Here is a 24373-nt window from a genome sequence, read left to right as displayed (position 1 = left end):
ATTACAAAGGTTTGTTGTGAGACATAAATATAGAACAGAATTCAGGAAATTTTATTCTGTGTAGATTAGCAAAGATTAGCTTTTTTTTTTTTAATTTTAAAGGCTCTATAGTCCTGGTTGCATCCATTCAACTCTGCCAGAATTAAATAAAAATAGCTATATTTTAATATGTAATCAAGTGGGTACATCTCAATAAAACTATTTACAGATACTGTGAGATGGATTTAGGATTATACTTTGCTTATCTATAACATGAAGAATACATTCTAGAGTTACTATGCCTTCTAAGTCATGTCCTTTCTAAAGTTTCCACTGAATATCTTGTATTTGTCAAGAACATTTTACTCTGGACAGTAGAAGCCTAAAGTTGTTTGACTTTCTGTGAACATTTGAAAGAATCCTGTTTATCACTGATAGTTTATTGTTGTCTTAGAAGTTATCTTTCTTCCTTATAAATTCTATCCATGTGCTATCCATGCACAAACTGAATTTATCCAAAGTCTTTCTTTTTTATTTTTAATTTTTTAATTTATCTTTTATTAATTACAGTTTATTCACTTTGTATTTCAACTGTAGCTCCCTCTCTCATCCACTCCCAATCCCATCCTCTTCATTCTTCTTGACCCATGCCCCTTCCCAGTCCACTGATAGGGGAGGTCCTCCTCCCCTTCCATTTGATCCTACTCTATCAGGTCTCATCTCTGTGGCCTGGCAAGGCTGCTCCCCGCTCAGAGGGAGGTGAGCAGGCCAATTAGTTCATGTCTAAGACAGTCCTTCCCATTACTATGGAACCCACTTAGAACCTGAGCTGCCATCTGTGCAGGGGTTCTAGGTTATCTCCATGAATGGTCCTCGGTTGGAATATCAGTCAGAAAAAACTCCTGTGCCCAGATTTTTTGGTTCTGTTGCTCTCCTTGTGGAGCTCCTGTCCTCTCCAGGTTTTACTATCTCCCCTTCTTTCATAATATTCCCTGCACTCTGCCCAAAGTTTGGCCATAAGTCTCAGCATCTGCTTTGATACCCTGCAAGGTAGAGCCTTTCAGAGGCCTTCTGTCCTGTTCCCTGTTTTCTCCCTCTTCTGAATCCTCAGAGCCCTGGTCAGCTTTAGCTTAAATAAAATTTGGTTGATAGAGTTTACATGGTGTTTTGGTTGTCTTGAACTCCTCAACAAGATTTCTGTGTATCATTTTATGAATGGAATGGATTATATTATAGCAGTGACACTTCCTTTATTAATGTTGAAATTGTGTTCAGTTAAAGTTTTGTATAATTACATGACTGTACTTTTCATTTATGTAATTATTTTGTTTTAAAAACAAAATAATTTTGTTTGGGATGGGTGCATCACCATCCCCAAATATTAGCTCTACAGATTTTCTGTAATGTATTAAAATTTTAGCATTTTTCTATTCAGGACTGTATCTGTATTTTCTTCTTTAACTTGGAAGGAGTCAGTTGTAGTTTGACTCAGTTACTTTGGAGAAGATCATCTTCAGAAGTGGTTTTATATTTCTTCTTTAAATAAATTGGAATTGGCAAATTAAATGTAAGGTGACAACCTTTGTAAAATAAAATAGCATACTAATTTCTCGTCCTCTCATTAGCCCTTCAGAAATAATGCTTCTCCCAACCTGGAGGCTAGAAGTTTCAGTAGTGTTGTTCTACAATCGTAGACCTTCATTGTTTTTAATACAGTGTATCCAAAACATACTATATTTGTGTGAGTGTGTATGTTTGTGACTGTGTGTTTGGGTGTTTAGTATTATGAGTATGTGTTTGTATATGTGTGTGAGTATATGTGTGATTGTGTGTTTGTATGTGTGCTTATATGTGTGTGAGTCTGTGATTATGTGTTTGTGTGTGTGACTGTATGGTTTTGTATGTGTTTATGTTATGTGTATGTGTGTATGAATGTGTTTGTGTGTGTGTAGATATGTGTTTGTGGTTTTTTGTGTGTGTTTATGTGTGAGTATGTATATTTCTTGGTGTGTATGTTTGTATTTGTATGTGTGAAAGTGTTTTGCATGCATATAAAAACACATACTTTCACAAACACACTCAAACTCAAACAAACAAATAATCAAAACCCACCCATAATGTGGAACACTTGACAGGTTTATTTAATTAGCGACTCTCTTTTTGAAAAATTGAATCCTTTTGCATCTGTAACTTTTAATTTTCTCACCTATAAGTGAGAAAGTTAATATCAATAATTTTCATTTTTTTTTGTACCCTGGAAGTGGTTTGGCATTGTGGTTCATAGTTGAGTTCAATAATTTAAATATTAAAATTCATTTGTTTTATCGCCAATCTACTAAAATAAACCAAACAAAAATTATTTAATTCGTTACTGCAAACAAGAAAAAAAAATCAGAAATTAATCCATGGAGAGAAGTTCTGTTGAAGAGACAAGCATCGCGCTTCCTGCTGGTAATCCTAGCACTCAGGATTCTGGGGCCTGAGGAGTGCTTTGAATTTCTCAGATCAGCCTGGGCAACACAGTGATTTCTGTGTTAGACTACAGAGTAAGACTCTGCCTCAAAAATCAAACCAATAAGCAAATAAAGATCAACACTACCAAGTACAACAGAACATAACAAAACTTGGAGGAGATGGTAGTTTTGATTTTATATTTTAATGTCAGAGATCAAATTTAAGGCCAATGTACAAAGCGGATTTTTCTTATGAAATTTCATATACATTTTTTAATTTGGTAATAAAACTGACTTCTGGAGCAAAGTAGAAAAATGAAATGGGGTCAGATACATCAAATTCTTAAGAAAACTGTAGTCTTTTGTACATTATAAATAATTCAGACTACTCTTAAAAATCTGGAACAATCATTTTTTGTTTTATTTCAGGCTTTTGCCCACATGGCTATGAGGAATGTCAGAATGGCCAGTGCTACAGTGCAGAGCAGAGCTGTAATTTTGTGGATGACTGTGGGGATAACACGGATGAAAAGGAGTGTGGTGGCTCCTGCACTTTTGAGGAAGGCTGGTGTGGCTGGAAGAACTCCCTAGCTGAAAACTCTGATTGGGTTTCGGGAATTGCATCTCATCAAAGCCAACGACCCCCCAAGGACCACACACTCGGAAACGAACATGGTGAGTTATTAGGGTGTTATTGCAGTCCATATGGACAGTGTTCATACAGTCCACTTCATTGTCAGCAGCAGCTGAAAAGACCATAGCAGTGAGATTGCTGTTCAACCAAGTATGTTAGCATGTGTGTTCGTATCCTAGGACAACTGTACCAATGCACCAGAACAGGGAGCTGAAGCTGGCAACGTTAATACTGCCTGGGTTTTGGAAGTCAGAAATCCCAGATGAAGCACGTGGCAACACTGGTTTCTTCTGAGGGTTGTGGGGAAGGAGGCCATGTTCCATGTCTCCACCTTCGTTCTGGTGTTCTCACAAGTTCCTCACTTACAGATGATTTGCTCTATATCTTCACATCAGCTCTTTCATATGGCATAATATTTTCCATAGTTTATTTTTTTTATTAGATCCCAGTTATATTGACTAGGCTCCACTTTAATAGCATCAACTTTAGTTATTTTCAACAGAACACTTATTTTCAAACAATGGTCATGATAAGGATAAGTAATTGGATCAACAGCTGGGAGGTAGCAGAGGCAAATCAACCCTTAATAAGGACAGTTAAAATCTATAGTTAATCACAGTTTCAGTACTTGTAGTTAAATGATCATACTTTCTTACAACTGACAACTTTCCTAAGTGAAACATACTCATCAGTAGTCGATTACCCTGAACTTGGACACTCCTTTAATCATTTGCAAATCACTTGATTTTTCAAAAGCTCATTTTTTCAAATGGAAACAGTAGTGTACATAACAGAAGTTTTGAGGCAGAATGCAATGAAGACTATAGGTAAAGAGATTTAAAATTATTGAGATGATGTGAAGATAGAACTATAAGACTACATTTGTAAGAGTGTTACCATGGACAATTTTTTATAGTAGTCTAGTGTCAGATAAAACACTCAAGAAGCAAAGGACTTTAATAGGTTAACAATATTACTCAAGTCCTGAGCAGCATAAAATAACAGAATGGTATCTAATAGTGAGATTTCTCTGGCATGTAAAACAGATTTGATAAATTAGGCCATAGGATTAAAGAACTAAACTCTCATCTGACATACATAATATACTTTACATATTTTCATAATGGGAATAAAACTCAATTGCTTCCCCCTCATGTTACATATTAAAACTACTAGTATTTTATTTACATATTTAACTGGTGACTGGATAGTTTCTCATTTTTATTTCATGGAAATCTCTGTACCCCCTTATAAAAGCTAGGTAGTTTGTGGAGTCCATTAAATGATTCCTATGACTATCTTGTTGCTGTGATGGCATAAATATCCTGTCAGATCATTTAGTCTGTGTACTGTGAAGCACTTTGCTAAAAGCACACACAGTTGGGAATTGTTCTGCCAGTGAGCTAGAGACAAAGCTATTAGATTTATTCACCATTTCAGATGAAAATGCCATTTGCAGCTAGATCACTTTAAATGTAATAATAATAATAAAAAAACCTCAACTACAATGAAAAAGGTAGAATATAGCCCCTCATTGTTCTTCTCATTCTATTTAAATCCTCTTCTTATTCCTAGGTCACTTCATGTATCTGGAGGCCACCCCAGTGGGCCTTCGTGGTGACAAAGCCCACTTTAAGAGTGCTGTGTGGCAAGAATCCAGCACTGCCTGCGCCATGAGCTTCTGGTATTTCATATCTGCAAAAGCCACAGGGTCCATTCAGATACTCATTAAGGTAGGATCTTGGCTAAGGATACTGAAGAGCATCCTGAGGCTCTGGCAGGGAGAACAGCGTTCTGACCTGGCTAGAAGAAACCTCATTCCTCCCAAGGAGCAGCTTCTGTGGGCCACGAACTTGATGAAGTTTCATTAGCTGGGACATGGGAACATGAAGTGCAATAGCACGCTGAAATTACAGAGCCTCCTTTTATAAGCGTTTATCTAAGTGCTCTCATTTCACTGTTTCCTTTCCCATCTTTTTCAACAAGAGGAGGGCTCTTTGTACATTTGAATGGAGAGTATTCATTTTCTATTATTCAAGTAATTAATAAGTACTAATAATAGACATTCCGGTTCCAAAAATATATTACAAAGGACTGAGCTGTTCATAAATACGATCAAGGTATGATTACATTGAGCCAACGATTAAGTGTGACATATGAATGCATTTCCTTCCTGGTTACTAATTGGATGTTTCCATCAGAGTTTTAATTTAGCATAACAGAGTGACAGAGTTTGGGGACAAAACAACAAAGTAAATATTAATATTAATGAGACCTAATTCAAATACCATGACTTTTTAACAAGTTAAAGCAGCAGTTAAAAGAAAGTGTGTGTTTATGTGTATGTGTGTATATTTGTGTGTATTTGTGTGTGTGCATGTGTGTGGGTATGTATGTTAAGAATGTTTTAAGAATATAGCTACCATTCCAAAAAGTCTTTTTTTAAAGCAGCCACTGCTGTTTCTTCACATGTGAGTTTTGCTCAAGTACCCCTGCGCTGATGGAAAAGACTCGACCCGAATGTCAAAGACCTCATCTACCTGAATCATGTATGGCTGTGTGGTTCGTGTTTCACTGGAAACCTGAACTGACTTGCTAACTTTGGATCATGCTATAATGAGGTGTAAAAAGAAGTCTAGGAAACCCATGCAACAAATAACCACAGTGTTATTCTTATACTTGAATAGAATAGAAATAAGAGAATCTTATATAAAACTTATAATTCTCACAGTTTTAAGCCTGAAATCACCACACCGAGACGGCTGCTCATATGTACAATTGGCAAAAGTGCTTTATTTTGAGAAACCTGCATGCAGGGGTCAAACCATTTTATAAAATAGTGACCCCAGACAAAGGCACGCAGGCTTTTTTATAGGAAACTAAGGGATTCTAGCAAGGGTTAGGTAATCTAAAACCACATTGGTAGGTATTAGAAAAGTTACAATTGGCTTGCATCCAGGTGGTCTGTGCCATGAACATTTAACTACAGAATGATATAAGACCACCCAGCATAGATGCCCTATCCCGAGACAAGATGTTTTCCCGTTCTTGTGGTTGTTCCTAGGCTGTTCCTTGGGAAGCAGATTTTATGGTCTTGTTCCTGGAACTGGTGACCTATGGCCTAATTCCTCGGACTGATGACTTTTCTTTTATAGTCAGAAGTGGTCCTAAAAATGAAGACAAAATGGAATTTATGTCATCTTCTCAACAGGAGTATTTTCCTAGTTCTCTTTGAATGTGGCGCTTCATTATTTGGTGTCTAATGTATGAGGGATTTTGTCCTCTGTGGGATTTGCTTTTGTCATTTACTTAACTGAAACTTATTTTGTATTTAAGAGCCAACTCCGATTTGAAGAACTAATGATATAAACCTGAAATATAGAGTTCAGCCAGACATAAAGGCATCTAACTATTGCATAATAATTTAATGGCAACACAATTTATATAATGTTTACTTATTTTAGGTAACACACTAGCATGAGCCATTCACCAAGCATTAATACCTGCACTGTTTCTTGCAATTCTTAGAACAATATTTTAAATACATAGTGTGAGATCTGCCATACTGTGGGCTAAAGAAACGAATTCCACAGAAATGACACAACAACTGTGTTCTCACCCAAGCATTTTATTCATGGATCAGGAATTTAAAACTGGATATGTCTATATTTAAAAACTTATATGTTAACTTCCTCTTCCCATAATCAAAAATTCTACACGGATAGTAGTGAAATGGAAGTTTATTTAACTTAGCTCCATGTTGGTTTTGAAAAATAAAATAAACAATGATGCTTAAAATAGAATTACATGATTCAAAAATACTCCTATAATAATAAAGTGAATACAGGAAACCCTAACAAAGCCATTGCCTTAGAGAGTATTTAATGAATACCCATACCATTTTTTAGATTATATGTTTAAAAATCCCACATATTTCCTGCTACCAGTTACTTGACAGCTACTTTTCATGGAGAGATGCCATTGAAACTGCAATTTTTTTTGTGTCATAAATCATGGCAATAAGTGACTAACAAGTATTTGAGAAATTAGTTTGCTGAGAAACTATACTAACTATTTTTATTTATTTTTTAATTTTTATTTTTATTAATTACACTTTATTCACTTTATATCCCCCATAACGCCCTCTGTCCTCCCCTCCCGATCCCACCCTTCCACTCCCTTCTTCACACATGCCCCTCCCCAAGTCCACTGATAGGGGAGGTCCTCCTCCCCTTCCTTCTGATCTTACTCTATCAGATCATATTAGGAGTGGCTGCATTGTCATCTTCTGTGGCCTGGTAAGGCTGCTCCCCCCTCAGGGGAAGGTGATCAAAGAGCAGGCCAATCAGTTTATGTTAGAGGCAGCCCCTTTCACATTACTATGGAAGCCACTTGGACACTAAACTGTCATGGGCTACATCTGTGCAGGGGTTCTAGGTTATCTCTATGCCTGGTATTTGGTTGGAGTATGAGTTTGTGGGAAGACCGCAGTGTTCAAATTTTCTGGTTCTGTTGCTCTCCTTGTGGGGTTCCTTTCCTCTCCAGATCTTACTATTTCCCACTTCTTACATAAGATTCCATGCACTCTGCCCAACAGTTGGCCATAAGTCACAGCATCTGCTTTGATAGTCTGCAGGACAGAGCCTTTCAGAGGCCCTCTGTGGCAGGTTTCTAGCTCCTTTCCTGTTTTTTTCTTCTTCTGATAACTATACTATTATCTTTGCTTATTCATTTTGTGTGTGGTTAGTAAAAACAAAGAAAGAAACCTTTTAAATAATGTAAATAAAATTTTCCAAGAACACTAATGCTTTTAAAAATAAAATTATATGGTGTTAAATAGTTAACCAGGTGGAAACATCATTAACTTTTTGTTCCTCACTGGTTGGCTCAAGACAAATACTTTGTGAGAAAGATTAAGCTTATGGAAAGTGATGGAAATGTGTTGATCCACAGCCTTCATTTCTAAGTAGGGTGCTTGTGAATTAAACACAAAGTATAAAATCACAAGTAAGGGGATGTACAAGGGCTTGAACTCAGGTAATTTGAAATTAATGTTAGAGTGTTACATAGTCAATTTGATTTCTGTCTTTCCATGGAGACTGGTTAGAAATGAAGTGCTCTGCATATCTACAGTCAATAAACTATTACCTTTATATGGGGATAGTAAGTGATCCATCCTAAAGGTGGTGGATTCTACATTTCTTATTTTTATGTGCCTTTTAAACCATTCACATTTTGTTTTAAATTTGTTTTAAATCAGTAATTTTAAATGCACTGTTATGCTTTTTCTTTTTGACCATTGAAAAATGTAAACCAAGCATTAAAATAGTGCTCAGGAATATAATAAGGATATTTGTTGGTTGGTTGGTTGGTTGGTTGGTTGGTTGGTTGGTTGGTTGGTTGAGATAGGATCACCTGCATTGCAGGTCCTTTCGACTCACTATGTAGCCAAAGATGATTTTGAACTTCTGTTCCCTGCCTCCAAATGCTGGGACTGCAGGTGTCTGCCATATGCTCAGCTATGCAGACATGAGGAGGGAAGCCAAGGTCTCATGAATCTTAGGCACGCACACTACCAACAGTGCTATGTACCTATCCCAATAATAAAGATTTTTGAAGTATATTTGGTAAAAAAAAATACATTTAATTCTTATTTCATAATTTCACTTATTATTCCACTCCTCTTTTTCTCTGATGAGATTAACTGAGAACAACTAGCATACGGTCAGGAAGACTCTTCAGGCTTGGAGGGTGGGGTTCTTAAATTCCCTTTATTCTTCATAAATCACGTATACAGTGTACTCTGCCAGCCCCAGTTGAAACAAACAACCTTGTGTATTTTTCAACTAGTCATTTGAATAGAATGCACCTGCTTTCTGAAGAACATTATCGCCTCTGGAAGTGCTCCCTCCATAACAAACTGTTGATATTTTAATCAAGATTACTGCATGCTTTAGGGAATTTAAATATTTTTAATTGAAAGCATTCAGGACTATCCATTATGCAGTCATGATAGACAACATAATATGTTTAAGCCAGAAGTGCAGAAAAATAACGTATTTGAGGAGAGCTCTTCTGATAGAGCAACCCTGTAATGCTGAAAGACCACGGTTAAATTACTTAGTTGCTGTGTCTTGCTTAGTTGAATAAAGTCCTTTAAAACACTTTAGTGTAAGTTATTATTTCAAAGGTGAAAGGGAAGGAGTGGGAAGTATATTTCTTAAGTTCATGCAGTTTTCTGATTTCTAATTTGAGCTATTCAATATTTTGGAAATTCTGTTCGATGATTTCTAGATTAAAAAAATAAAAATAGAGTTAGCCTTTATTCTCTATGGTTTCCTCACCTGTAGATATCACCATGAAATATTTAAAAAAATTAGTGCATTTCTACTCAGGTTTCTCTTCAGATCATGAAAAAGAAAAAAAAAACCCTCTGTATCTATACTGAGCATGAATGTATATTAAACCTTAATTTTTTTTGATTTGTTAATTTTACTTAATGTGTAAGAGCATCTTGTCTACATGTATGATCTGTATAAGGTCAGAAAAAAAAATTAGATTACCTGGAACTAGAGTTACGGATAGCTGTGGGTACTAAAAACTAAACCTGGCCCCTCTGCAAGTCCAAGAAATTCTCTTAATAGCTTTTGAGGCTTTTTTTCCATCCCTTAGACAATGTAGCATAATGACTATTTACATATCATTTGCATCAAGCTAGGACATTCAGAACTTCAGAGGTGACCCAAAAACAAGTGGAGAGTGTTCCAGTCCATATACAAAGGGTATATAATTTTGAGCCTTAAATATGTATGGGTTGTGTATCCCATGGTCCCTGGAACCTGTCCCTCAAAGACACTGAGGAATGACTCTAAGAATTTTGTTCATTGAGCTGTGGAAACATCAAATGATCAAACAAAAGGCCAGAGTCCTTTGATTTGTAAATAGCTCATCATACTGGGTCTTCCTTTACTCTTCATCTCGTCAATGAAAGCTTTGGTTGTACACACGATCAAATGATTTAAAAGGAAACCTCTAGTTTCCTCATCTCCTACACACTCAGTTCCATGCTAACCCGAGGAGAATCACAAGGAATGCCTGATAGACGCGTTTCTATTGGAGAGGTTTTCAGACTGCGTGCATTTTGATTTCATTAGCTACTACATTGCTAAAGCAGCTTTGTTTATCCTGCTGTAGAAGAAGGGTATATAGGACATAGACATAAGGATATATAGAACCTAGAGATGGAGAATTGATTTTGTAATGATTTTTTCATAGATTTCAGAATTTTAACTAGTTTAATTTGCTATAATTTGAGATTATAATGTCATTATATCATTTCAGCTTCTCTTTTCTTCATGCAAACTCATATAGCCTCTGAATTTCTATTTCTGTGATGAAATACCATGATGGAAAAGCAACTTTGGGAAGAAAGGGTTCATTTGGCGTACACTTCTATATTACTATTCATTATTGAAAAAGTCAAGACAGGAACTCCAACAGGGTAGGAACCTGGAAACAAAAATTGATGCAGAGACTATGGAAGGGTGCTGTTACTGGCTTCCTTTCAATGGCTTGCGCATCCTGGGTTTGTATAGAACCCAGGACTATCTTCCCAGAGATGGGTCCATGCACGAAGGGCTGAGCCCTCCATTATCAACCACTAATTACGAAAATGCCTTACTGTTGGTGTTCCGTTCAGGAAGTTGTCTCCTGTGCCAATGAGTTCCAGGGTCTTCCCCACTTTTTCTTCTAAGCGATTTAGTGTATCTGAGGTCTTTGATCCACTTGGACTTTAGTTTGTGCAGGGTGATAAATATGGATTTATTTTCATTTTTCTGCATGTAGTCAACTAGTTCGACCAGCACCATTTGTTGAAGATGCTGTCTTTTTTTCCATTGAATGGTTTTGGCTTCTCTGTCGAAAATCAAGTATTCATTGGGGTTTGGCTTTATTTCTGGGTCTTCTATTCAGTTCCATTGATCTACTTTTCTGCTTCTATGCCAATACCATGCCATTTTTATTACTATTGCTCTGAAGTACAGCTTGAGATCAAGGATAAAGATACCTCCAGATGATCTGTTGTTGTACAGGATCATTTTGGAAAATCTGGGTTTCTTGTTATTCCATATGAAGTTGAGAATTTTTCTTTCAAGGTCTGTAAAGAATTGTATCGGTATTTTGATGGCAATTGCACTGAATCTGTACATTGCTTTGGCAGGATGGCCATTTTCAGTATGTTAATCCTACCAATCCATGAGCATGGGCGATCTTTACATCTTCTGATATGTTCTTCAATTTCTTTCTTCAGAGACTTGAAGTTTTTTTTAAACAGGTCTTTCACTTGCTTGGTTAAAGTCACCCCAAGGTACTTTATGTTATTGGTGGCTATTGTGAAGGGTGTTGTTTCCCTAATTTAGGCTCTTAGAGCAACAATTGATAAATGGGACCTCATGAAACTGAAAAGCTTCTGTAAAGCAAAAGACATTGTTATCAGAACAAAACGAAAGCCTAAAGACTGGGAAAAGATCTTCACAAACCCTATATCTTACACAGGGCTGATATCCAGAATATATAAAGAACTAAAGAAATTAAAAAGCAATAAACCAAGCAATCCAATTAAAAAATGGGGTACAGAGCAAAACAGAGAATTCTCTGTAGAGGAATATAGGATGGCAGAGAAACACCTAAAGAGATGTGCAGTGTCCTTAGCCATCAGAGAGATGCAAATCAAAACAACCCTGAGATGTCACCTTATGCCCATCAGAATGGCTAAGATCAAAGACTCAAGTGACAACACATGCTGGAGAGAGTGTGGAGAATTGGGAAACCCTCCTCCACTGCTGGTGGGAATGTAAACTTGTACAACCACTCTGGAAATCAATCTGGCGCTTTCTCAGACAATTAGGAATAACGCTTCCTCGAGATCCAGCAATACCACTCCTAGGAATATATCCAAAAGATGCTCAAGTACACAATAAGGACATTTGCTAAACCATGTTTATAGCAGCTTTATTTGTAATAGTCAGAAGCTGGAAACAACCCAGATGTCCATCAACAGAGGAATGGATATAGAAATTGTGGTGCTTTTACACAATGGAATACTACTCAGCAATTAAAAACAAGGAAATCATGAAATTTGCATGCAAATGGTGGGATCTAGAAAATATCATCCTGAGTGAGGTATACACACATTGTATATACTCGCTTATATGTTTCTATAACATAGGATAAAAATTCTAAAATATATGCACTTAAAGAAGATAAACAATACCCCTGTGTTCAAATTTTCTGGTTCTGTTGCTCTCCTTGTGGAGTTCCTGTCCTCTCCAGATCTTACTATTTCTCACTTCTTACATAAGATTCCATGCACTCTGCCCAGCAGTTAGCCGTAAGTCTCAGCAGCTGCTTTGATAGTCTGCAGGGCAGAGCCTTTCAGAGGCCCTCTGTGGCAGGTTCCTAGCTTGTTTCCTGTTTTCTTCTTCTTCTGATGTCCATCCTTTTTTGCCTTTCGGGATGGGGATTGAGCATTTTAGTCAGGGTCCTCTCTCTTGATGAGTTTCTTTAGATGTACAGATTTTAGTAGATTTATCCTATGTTATATGTCTATATGAGTGTGTATATACCATATGTGTCTTTCTGCATCTGGGACAGCTCACTCAGGATGATCCTGTCCAGGTCCTATCATTTACCTGCAAATTTCATGATTTCCTTATTTTTTATTGCTGAGTAATATTCCATTGTGTAGATGTACCACAATTTTTGCATCCATTCTTCAGTTGAGGGGCATCTGGGCTGTTTCTGGCTTCTGGCAGGTACAAATAAAGCTGCTACAAACATAGTTGAGTAAATGTCCTTATTGTGTACTTGAGCCTCTTTTGGATATATGCCTATGAGTGGTATTGCTGGATCTTGAGGAAGCGCTATTCCTAATTGTCTAAAAAAAGTGCCAGATTGATTTCCAGAGTGGTTGTACAAGTTTACATTCCCACCAGCAGTGGAGGAGGGTTTCCCTTTTTTCATAACCTCTCCAGCATGTGTTGTCACTTGAGTTTTTCATCTTAGCCATTCTGATGGGTATAAGGTGAAATCTCAAGGTTGTTTTGATTTAAATTTCCCTAATGGCTAATGAAGTTGAGCGTTTTTTAAAGTGTTTCTCTGCCATCCTATATTCCTCTACAGAGAATTCTCTGTTTATAGCTCTGTTCCCCATTTTTTAATTGGATTACTTGGTTTGCTGGTTTTCAGCTTCTTTAGTTCTTTATATATACTGGATATTAGCCCTCTGTCAGATAAAGGGTTGATGAAGATTCTTTCCTAAGTTGTAGGCAGTCATTTTGTTTTGATAACAGTGTCCTTTGCTTCACAGAAGCTTTTCAATTTCATGAGGTCCCATTTATTGATTGTTGCTCTTAGAGCCTGTGCTGTTGGAGTTCTGTTCAGGAAGTTTTCTCCTGTACCAATGAGTTCCAGGCTCTTCCCCACTTTTTCTTCTAACATATTTAGTGTGTCTGGTTTTATGTTGAGGTCTTTGATCCCCTTGGACTTTAGTTTTGTGCAGGGTGATAAGTATGGATCTATTTGCATTTTTTTACATGTAGACATCCAGTTAGACCAGCACCATTTGTTGAAGACATTATCTTTTTTCCATTATATGGTTTTGGTGTCTTTGTCAAAGATCAGGTGTCCATAAGTGTGTGGGTTTATTTCTGGGTGTTCTGTTCGGTTCCATTGATCCACCATTCTGTGTCTATACCAGTACCATGCAGTTTTTATTACTATTGCTCTATAGTACAGCTTAAGATCAGGGATGGAGATACCTCCAGAAGATATTTTATTGTAGAGGATTGTTTTAGCAATTCTGGGTTTGTTGTTATTCCATATGAAATTAAGATTTTTTTTCTTTCTAGTTCTGTGAAGAATTGTGTTAGTAATTTGATGGGAATTGCATTGTATCTGTAGACTGCTTTTGGTAAGATTGGCCATTTTTACTATGTTAATCTTGCCAAGCCATGAACATGGGAGATCTTTCCATCTTCTGATATCTTCTTCTAATTCTTTCTTCAGAGACTTGACATTTTTTCATACAAGTCTTTGACTTGCTTGGTTAGGGTTACACCAAGGTACTTTATGTCATTTGTGGCTATTGTGAAGGGTGTTGTTTCCCTAATATCTTTCTCAGCCCTTTTGTCTTTTGTATACAGGAGGGCAGAGACTCATACTCCAACCAAGTACCATGCCTGGAGATAACCTAGAACCCCTGCACAGATGTAGCCCATGGCAATTTAGTGTCCATGTGGATTACATAGTAACTGGGAAGTGGGACTGCCTCTCACATAATCTGATTGGCCTGCTCTTTGATCACCTCTCCCTGAGGGAGGAGCAGCCTTACCAGGCCACAGAAGAAGACAATGCAGCCACTCTTGATGAGATCTGGTAGACTAAAATCAGAAGGAAGGAGAGGAGAACCTCCCCTATCAGTGGACTTGGGGAGGGACATGCGTGAAGAAGGGGGAGGGAAGGTGGGACCAGGAGGGGAGGGATACAAAGTGAATAAAGTGTAGTTAATAAAAAAAAAAGAAAAAACTGCATGTCAGACTTAGTTTCCTGGAAAAAAAAAAGAAAAGAAGAAGATAAACAAGAAAGAGGACCCAAGTTAAGATGATCAATCCTCACTCAGAAAGACAAATGGGATGGACATGGGAATTAGGAGAAAACAAGAAAAAGGACAGGAGCCTACCGCAGAGGGCCTCTGAAAGACTCTATCTAGCAACTTCTCAAAGCAGATGCTGAGACTCATAACCAAACTTTTGGTAGAGTGCAGGGAATCATATGAAAGAAGGGGGAGTCAGTATGACCAGGAGAGGACAGGAGCTCCACAAGGACAAAATATATCAGGGCACAGGGGTCTTCTATGAGACTGTTTCTCCAACCAAGAACTGTGTATGGATATACCCCAGAACCTCTGCTCGGATGTAGCCCATGTTAGTTCAGTATCCAAGTGGGTACCCTAGTAATGGGCACAGGAACTATTTCTGACATTAAATCAATGACTGGTTCCTTTACCTCCCCCTCCCTGAGGGAGTAACAGCCTTGCTATGCCACAGGAGGACATTGCAGCCCATCCTGAAGATGCCTGATAAGCTAGGGTCAGATGGAAGGGGAGGAGGACCTCCACTAGCAGTGGACTTGGACTATACCATGGGCCCAGAGATGAGGGAGGGAGGGTGGGATTGGGAGGGACTGAGGGAGGGGGTTATAAAAATAAAAATTAAAAAAAAAAAGGAAAATCCCTTACAGACTCTCCTACAGCCCGATAAAGGCATTTTCTCCTTCCTTCCTTCCTTCCTTCCTTCCTTCCTTCCTTCCTTCCTTCCTTTTTCTTTTTCTTTTTTTTTAGACAGGGTTCACTGTGTAGCCTTGGCTGTCTTGGACTTGCTTTGTAGGGAAGGCTGGCCTTGAACTCATAGAGATCCACCTGCCTCTGCCCCCTAGTTTTAAGATTAAAGACAAGCACCACCATGCCTAGTTTGGAAGCATTTTCTTTTCTTTATTTTTATTAATTATTATTTTTTACAATTTATTCACTTTGTGTCCCTATTGTAGCCTTCTCTCTCATCTCTTCCTGGCCCCACTCTCCCCACCCCCCTATAGTATCTCCCTGTCCTAGTTCACTGAGAGGGGAAGTCTTCTTCCCCTACTATCTGACTCTAGCCTATCAAATCTCACCAGGACTGCCTGGATCCTCTATCTCTGTGGCCTAGTAAGGCCACCCTATAAGGGAGAGGTGAACAAAGAGCAGGCAACCAAGTTCATGTCAGAGGCTGCCCCTGCTCCCCTTACTAGGGAACCCACATGAACACTGAGCAGCTTATGGGCTATATCTGAACAGGGTGTTTAGGTCCTCTCTATGTATGGTCCTTGGTTGATACATCCACCTCTGCTGGATCCCATGGGCCCAGATATTTTGGCTTTGTTGGTTTCCTTGTGGAGTTCCTGTCCCCTCTGGGTCTTTCTATCTCCTTCTTCCATAAGATTCCCTGCTGAGTAAGTTATATTATGAATTTAGGAATATGTATGTATATACATATGCGTATGTAACAACAATTAATAAGAAAAGAAACCATAAATTTGAAATAGAGCATGCTCTGGGCTCTCATGGAGGCATTGTCTTAACTGAGGTTCTCTCCTTTCAAGTGAATTTAATCTGTGTCAGGCTGACATGAAGCTATTGAGCACACCTTCCTTGTTCTCTTTCAAATTTATGGCCTCTTTCCTTTTTAATTGTTGTTTAATACACATATGTATGCACATACATATTCCCAAATATATAAACACAACCTGTTCTGTCTGGACAATGCTACTGGTATATGTATTTTCAGGGCTGACCACTTGGTATTGAATAACCAACTGAGTTGCTCTTTCCTGGGTAAGGCCATGTCTCCCGCTCTCAGCATTCCTACTTATAGTTATTTGTGCAGTCGCCTCAGCCCTCCTTAAATTTTACTGCCAGGACTTCATTTGCTATTTCAGAATCATTTCTGAAAATGTAACAATGTAACCCATTAATACACAGCTTAAGCTATCTATGCATTTATTTAGTGATACTGATGGAGAAATGTTTGTATATCCATAAGGACAGTAGACACCCCAGCTTACATTAGTTTCCATGAGATAGCCATCCCTTTTTCATGGGGCTACGGAGCGGCTAGATGATAATGTGTTTACAGCTCAAGGATGAAGAGTTGAGTTAGGACCCCAGTACCAACCCTCTCCCTCCCCACAACAACAACATCAGCAAAATCTGAGCGTGGCAATGTGAGCCTGTCATCTTCGTATTGGTTGGGTAGAAGAAATATGATTCCTGGGGATTGCTAGCTTAGCCAGCTTAGCTTCAGGGTTGGGGAAAGCCTGTCTCAAAAAAAAAAAATTACAGATAATTAAGGAAGATGTAGTCACCATCCCATACCTGGGAGTCAGCGATGTGACTGTCCACCGATGTTTTCCAGAGCCTCTGAAGTGATGCCAGTTAGAGATGTCTATCTCTGCATGTTAATAAACCCACGGGCCTGCTCCCCACACGAGAGAAGTAACTACTATGGATTAACTTCATTAGGTTCTTTGTTTTCTTTTGAGTAAATTTTTAATTGACAGATAATTGTGTAAACTTGTGGGACACGGTGTCCTATTTCAGCTCCTGTGAATCTTGATTGATGGTCAACTCAAGATATTTAGTTGATCCATCATTTACCTATGAGAAAAGGGTTTATTTTTCTGATCTAGCTTGCCATTTAGTAACATAATCTTATATATCTAAGTCACTTTTTAAATTTTTAATAATTTTCTTCATTCCTCGTCTTAAATAAAGTATTTTAGATAATAAAGCATTTAAAGCCATATCCTAATGCTTATGAAGGAAGAATGAGCTAACACCAGTTACAAAATATTTGTAGAAATTTGATTTTTAACATTGAATTTAGACTTACAAAATAAGATGTGATGAAAGATGATACAACTGTTTAAATGGGTGGCTCCCATAGACGACAGTGTCAGCTACTCAGAGTCTGCCTGTGATAAGATATCTGCTATGATTATCAGTGAGAGTGGAACACATAGCATTAGTGTCAGCTACCTGTTGCCTGTGTTCACTGGCTGAAAAACATGCAAACTTTAGCTTAAGTTAATGAAAAGAAGATCCATATTCTGCATTTTATTTTGTAAATTCCTTGAAAATTAATTTCTCCATATAAGAATCCCAAGAAGGTTTTTATCATTACAGGGATAGTTGCCTTTTGATTGAATACTTACTTTTTAAAATAGTGGCTTGAACATGCAAAGGGGAAAGGGTACAAAGAGAAGAGCCAGTAGATAAAATTTGAATGAAAAAAGCAAAGATAATTTCTATCATTTATTTTACAGTATGTAATTACATTGTGCTTTTATTTCAAAATAACTAGAAGAGAGGATTTTAAATATTGTCATCACAAAGCAATGTTGATAATGATGGACAATGCTAGCTACCTCCATTTTCTTATTATGTAATGTATTCATGTACAAAAATCATAACTCCAGATGCTGTAGATTCAATTGGGTGCATCAGTTAAAAACAAAAACATAAAATACAAGAAAATAAAAAAATTAACGAGCCACTGGCTTTGTATCTGCCACACACTCTGAGTGCAGTGCAGAAAGACAGTATTCCAGATTGTCTAGTCTGTAATATGATGGACCTGTAGCTTCCCATGGCTACTGTACATTTGTCCATTTTATATTCATAGAGGCAACCATTGTATAGAGCTGTTCTCCAGAAATGCTAAGACCTACTTAATTCAAATTTTGCTTTCTTGTTGGTAATAGCTGTATTTTCTTTTAAATCATCACGGGAAGACATTTATTTATTATCCTTTTTTATTTTTTTTCTAGGACACTGACTATAAAGATTTTTGTACATAATAATTCTATGAAATTTATCTAGCCTCATCAATTATATTTCAGTGTCTCTTCAGCTCATTTTCCATAAAGTTTGCAACACGTGTTTTAGTAAAATTGCCTAGAATGTCTTATCATTTTAATTGCTTTACACCCTGCTTCAGATGAGGCCACATGTTTGGTGATATGACCAGTTATAGATGATAGCATAGTTGTAGAAAGGCTCTGTGATTCTCTTGCTCAGCTGTTATCAGAGTAAGCAGTTAACAGGGGGAAAATCGTGTAATCATTTCTTTCTAAGGGATGAAGAAACAAAAGTATCCTATTTATACTCTTTGAATCTTAATTAAAATGAATTATTAGAACCCAGATTTCAGTGATGAAGGAATATTCACATGTTAATGCAAATTGCTTTGAATATTAAAGCTACCTATCTACTTGTGAAGAAGTCAGGAATATTTTTTAGCTACTCATTATTTATGTCTATGGAATCCCTTATCAAGGTCTTCTGTCATTCCCCAAAAAGGATGAAGAAAAAGACACAAAGTAAAAGGTTTAAGAGATTAGGAAAGCTGGGAAGCTGGGGGTATGCCGTCTCAGCTTGGGTTCTTCCCGGAGACCAATCCTCTCGTTTGAGACATCTAGTCTCTGAAAAGGAAGTTTCAAGCTCAATCTCAACCTTCATCATTGTTCACATTCTTACACTCAAACACATATTTAATGAGTTTCACCTCTCCTGGGGGTTAGCGGGGATTCTCAGTTTAGGATTGGCCCCCTACTTCAAAAGGCAGCAGTATGGTTCCGAATCTTTCTGTTAGAGGCTGTAAGGATTCTGCTGATATAAACTGGGCATTCATTCATAATTCTTGTCTTTTTTACTAAAGCAAGATGTGGCTCATGACTTCCTATTCTACAGCCAGTCATGAAACCTAGATGGATTCCAATGATAGGTCCGTATTGTCAAAATATGTGTTTGTACAATGGAGTCTTTGTTTCGCTGCATCGCTGGTGTTCTTTGTAGATTAGGGAGTTGCAAGACACAAGCATGCTCTCTGACTTGTCTACTGTCTATTCTCTAGACTGCAGCATAGCTCACAATCAAACACCACGTATACAATGAAATATTTGATATACTATGGCTGCAGAAATTTTTACAAATTTTATAGAATTAGGTGGATTGGTAGAAATAAATATTTCAGTTGGATCTTGAAAGATAAGTTGAATTTGGATAAATGAAGAAATAAGAAATGCTTTAACTGAAACATTTAGAAATATCTAAAATGCCCCCAGTAAACTCACAATTTTCCGATCAGAGCAATGTTAAGAATACAAAGTAATATATAATATAATTAGTGATAATGACAAAGTAATCTTTCTTTTTTCACTTGAGTTAGTTAAATATTATGAGTAACATTTAACATTTTGTTTTATATTAGATTGTAGGGCATCATTTCATTATATATATTAGCAATTTGTGTAACAACAAACAGTAAAGTTTAAAAAATCTAAAATTACCTTTCCAATTGCAAGGGAAAACAATTTAAATATTAAATTCTTTTTTTATTTTTTTATTTTTTTTATCAGTTACATTTTATTAACTCTGTATCCCAGCCGTGTCCCGATCCCTCATTCCCTCCCAGTCCCTCCCTCCCTCCCTCATCTCCACCATGCCCCTTTCCAAGTCCACTGATGGAGGGACCTCCTCCCTATTCATCCGATAATATTAAATTCTTAATGATCATCTTTCTATAAGTAACTTTGAACTTTTTCTTGATATGTTAGACAAATTTCAGCTTCTTACTATTTTCTCAAGCTTTTCTGTAAGGAAATTTGGATTGTGACAGGTTGAATAATTTTGGAGGATCACATAACAAAACATTAACATGTTAATTAATTTCCACGTTGTGCAAATCAATCATGCAGACAAAACATAAACAGCACTGGGGAGATGGTCATTGGCAGCCAATACTCTCCTCCTTTGTGCAGCAATTTTAAGCTAGAGCAGTCAAACAAGAGATGGTTCTTCAGTCAAACCCTTAGCAATCAACATCCTGTACTGCACACATTTTATATACTATTCAAGAACTTCATGTCAATGTTCATCATGTGACATCCACAAAAACACAGTAAGATTAATTGGATAAAAAAAATACCATCTTGATGGGGTAACATTGGTTTTTGAAAGGCCTCAGATGAAGGTAATGGCTAAGCTATCAATACTGTAAGAAACAGTTCTCCACATTCTTCCTGTCCCATGCCTCTTTCCATGTGCCATCTGTAGTTCTTTCTCTTGTTGTTGACACAATTTTTCCTGTTTTCAGAGAGCAAGATGTCCAATCCCATAGTCTCATCTAACTTAGTACTTCCCTTCAAATGTTTCTCATCAAGCAAATGTCACTACATGTAATGAAGCAGATGTATCAGTTGTATTCCTGTATGTATCATTTCCTCATATTTGACTTTTTAAAACATCTGTGCTTTCTGGTGCCTTTACTCTCTATTCTTTTGTATCTATATAGAATATATATATATATATATATATATATATATATATATATATCTCCATACTACCTAGCAGAGGCAAATCCTGAGTGTCCTAGTTTTATTTCTGTTGCAATGATAAACTATCCTGATAAAAATCAATGTATGGAAAAAAAAAAGATCCTATTTTAACTTATAATTCTAGGCTATAGTTCATCAGAGCCGGGAGGTCAGTATTCTGGGAATTTAAACCATGCAGTCACATCACATCCATAGTTAAGTGTGGAATAAAGGAATGCATGTATATTTAGTTGTGCTTAGCCTACTTTTCTCTGCCTACACATTACAGGACCCAAATGAGTGCTGCCATCCATAACTGGCACGTTAACTCATCCATAACTCAGCAGTTAAGACAATCCCCTATAGGCATCGCCACAAGTTCCTTATCTAGACAATCCTTTCTTGAGACTTTCCTCAGGCGATTTTTAACTTGTGTCAAGTTGACAATTACAATTAGCTACCACACTGGGCATCTTACTAAACGCAGCTTTGCTTGCTTTGCTAAACGCAGCTTTAGTTGATTTGCTTCCACTATCTTGAAGTAGGATAAATGTGCAGTTATTTGTATGTCCTTAATTATGAGTTGCTTATCACAGGTATTTAGTTATTAGGAAAACAATGAGATAAATTTTCAATGTTTAAAGATGTTAAATATAAATGTGAATTTAAGTAAGTGAATGTATCATAAAATGATTTATAAAGATGAGGTAGCTTGTGTTTTGGAGCTATTATGGAACTGTTTAAAAGAATTTTACATCCTCTATAGGATAACTATTTTGGAGTGATAATTTTAAATTCTGTATCATCTTTTCATCAACATTATCCCCTCAAGAATTAAAGGAAAGGAAAAACTACTAAGAGTGCATCTCTGAATTAGTCTTTTTATGAATAGGACCAATGTGATGCTAATATCAGTTGTCAACTGAGTAGGATCTAGATTAAGCTAGGTAACAAACCATGTGCAGGGTTCTGAAGGAGTTTATGAAATTGGGGTAATTGAAGTGTCACTAAATATTGGTGTCACCCTTCCATGGGATGAGGTTCAGATTAAACATAAGGACACAGTAAGCTGAGTACCAGCATTCATCTATCTGTACTACATGACTCTGGATACAATGTGACCTCCTCTTGCTACCTGCAATGAGGGACTGTACTCTTGAACTGTGGGGCAAAAATAAACCCTTAACTTGCATTTGGTAGAAAGTTTGTTCAAACAATGGAAGAAAAGTAGTCAATATAACCACCTATTGGTGAATGTGCTTAGTAGACCAGATCAAGTGTATGAAGGCTTTATCATTAGACATTCAGTGAATAGATCTTTGAAGCTTTGGCACAGATTTCCAATGCTGATCAAGTTTATTTGCCATTAAGTATGTCCATTAAGTATGGTCCTGGTCCTAATTTCACCTTTAGTGCTAGTCAGGAGATGTAGGGGTACTATAGATTTATGAACTGGGTTATTATTCTGACTATCAGAAATCAAAAGGACAAAGAGGCTCAAGGTTAAAAAGATGAGAAAAGATATTTTGTGTGAATTCAGGGATTTCTTTTCCTCAAAGGCCATCAGTCACAAAGGGGTGACTTTTACTGAGTTGTTTTGACTTTTACTTAGCTCGGAGTTCATTCCACAAATAAAATCTTATTCAAGGTACAGGTGAATTTGATTCTGAAATGGTAAGAGAAAGCTCAGAAATTTTGTTACTCTGTTCTGGCTTTTTGCTTGTTATTTTCTTTGGTCTTTTAGAAAATCTCAAGTGAGAGGTACAGCATCCACATGAACACATGACTGTCATCTTTAAAAGTGGAGATCATTTTCTACGGTAATGATATTAATATTCATGTGCATACACTGAAAACCATGGCCTTCAATAATCAAAATTCTAGGCAACGGAATTCTGTTTCTCTTTTGTGACCAACTAAACAGTTAAATTAAAACATAAATAGTCAAAACTAAGAAAATATGTTTCACTTTCATTTTATGTATCCATTTGCAAACAAACTATGATAGGAGCATATATGAGAAGCTTTGGAAATTTACAGTGTTTACTTAGATGTGGAGAGATTGTAGAGAGTTTTATTTTTGCAGATACACAGCAATAACTTCAGAATGCCTTTGTACTTCTTTATTATGACTCTATTCATGCCATACTAATAAACTTCATTTCAAAAACCCACAGGATACTGTTAGACAGATAACTTAGAACTAGAAAAATGTTTCCAACTTTGTAAAATGATTAAGGCCAGAATTTTGACCAAGATAATTTATCTTTGGTTAATATAGCACACATTCTGTTTTTTATTAGACTTTCTGATATATGTTACTCTTTTAAAATAAACAATTCTTTTCTTTCAAACTTTCCAGATACAAATATATGGTCATTTTTGAAAGGTAGCTTAGATAATATGAAATATCTGAAAAAAATTTTATTGAAGCAACACAGCTGTCAAGAAGTAAAACCAGTAAATGGTCAATGCATCATTCAAAATGATTGACAAACTTCACCACAAAGACATTTTGTTTCCTAATACTCTGGCGGAGTTACCTTTATTTGTATTCATGCGTGTTTGCTCATGTGGAAGGGGCACATATATGTGCAGGTTAAAGTGCATTTTTGCCCAGAGACATATTTAGGTCAGAGGTCAAAATTAGATTTCACCCATCATTCTCCAACTTATACTTTTGAAATAGATTGTTTCATTGGCCTGGAATTGGCTGATTTAGTTAGAGTGAATGGTCAGTGAACACCAGGCATTTTCCTGCCTCTACCTTCCCAGTGTTTGGATTATAAGCTTTAGCCACCACACAGGTCCAGGGATTAATCTCATATTCCTGTGAGTTCATGGCAAGCACTTTATCCACAGATATGATTATCAGCCCACTTTATTTTCGAAAACAACATTTCAGAGAATTTACATCAATAATGACAACTTCAGCATGAGCATTCGGGGTTGGAAACATGATAAAATCTGCTGTACTTACCCATCTGTACAGTCTGATAAGATGTCATTTATGAACACGTGACCTTCTATACACAAAGCCAAAGTCAAGCTACTGTCCTTGTATTTTCTATGAATACATCTAGCACCAGGTAAGGGTTTGTCTTCAATTCTTTTCTTTATGAAGGAAATAATTCATTCAAGAGAAACATAGTTTAAGCAGTGCTTTTCATATTAAGTAGGGAAGGATTTACCTTCTTTATGAAATATGACTCTTCAAATTCTGTGGCCAAAATCCTTACTTACCGAGACCAGAATTGCTTAGTTCACAAAAGAACAGAAGGCTCCTAGATATGGAAAAAAACAAAAGTCACTGGACATGATTTGAGTCCCAGCTATACTA

At 36.9% G+C, this 24373-nt stretch overlaps 1 protein-coding gene across 1 annotated transcript in view; it reads left to right on the top strand.

Moving 5' to 3' along the window:
• Malrd1 (MAM and LDL receptor class A domain containing 1) overlaps window positions 1-24373 on the top strand; it is a 744773-nt gene that overhangs the window by 432512 nt on the left and 287888 nt on the right. The window contains exons 27-28 of the mRNA XM_060372547.1: window positions 2862-3107; window positions 4642-4799. Coding sequence (XP_060228530.1) covers window positions 2862-3107; window positions 4642-4799 — 404 coding nt within the window. The remainder of the gene's footprint in view (window positions 1-2861; window positions 3108-4641; window positions 4800-24373) is intronic.

This window comes from Meriones unguiculatus, chromosome 19 (assembly GCF_030254825.1).
Source record: "Meriones unguiculatus strain TT.TT164.6M chromosome 19, Bangor_MerUng_6.1, whole genome shotgun sequence".
Taxonomy (NCBI): Eukaryota; Metazoa; Chordata; class Mammalia; order Rodentia; family Muridae; genus Meriones; species Meriones unguiculatus.
The sequence above is the reverse complement of the archived record's forward strand: the minus strand, read 5'-3'. Positions and strand labels throughout refer to the sequence as shown.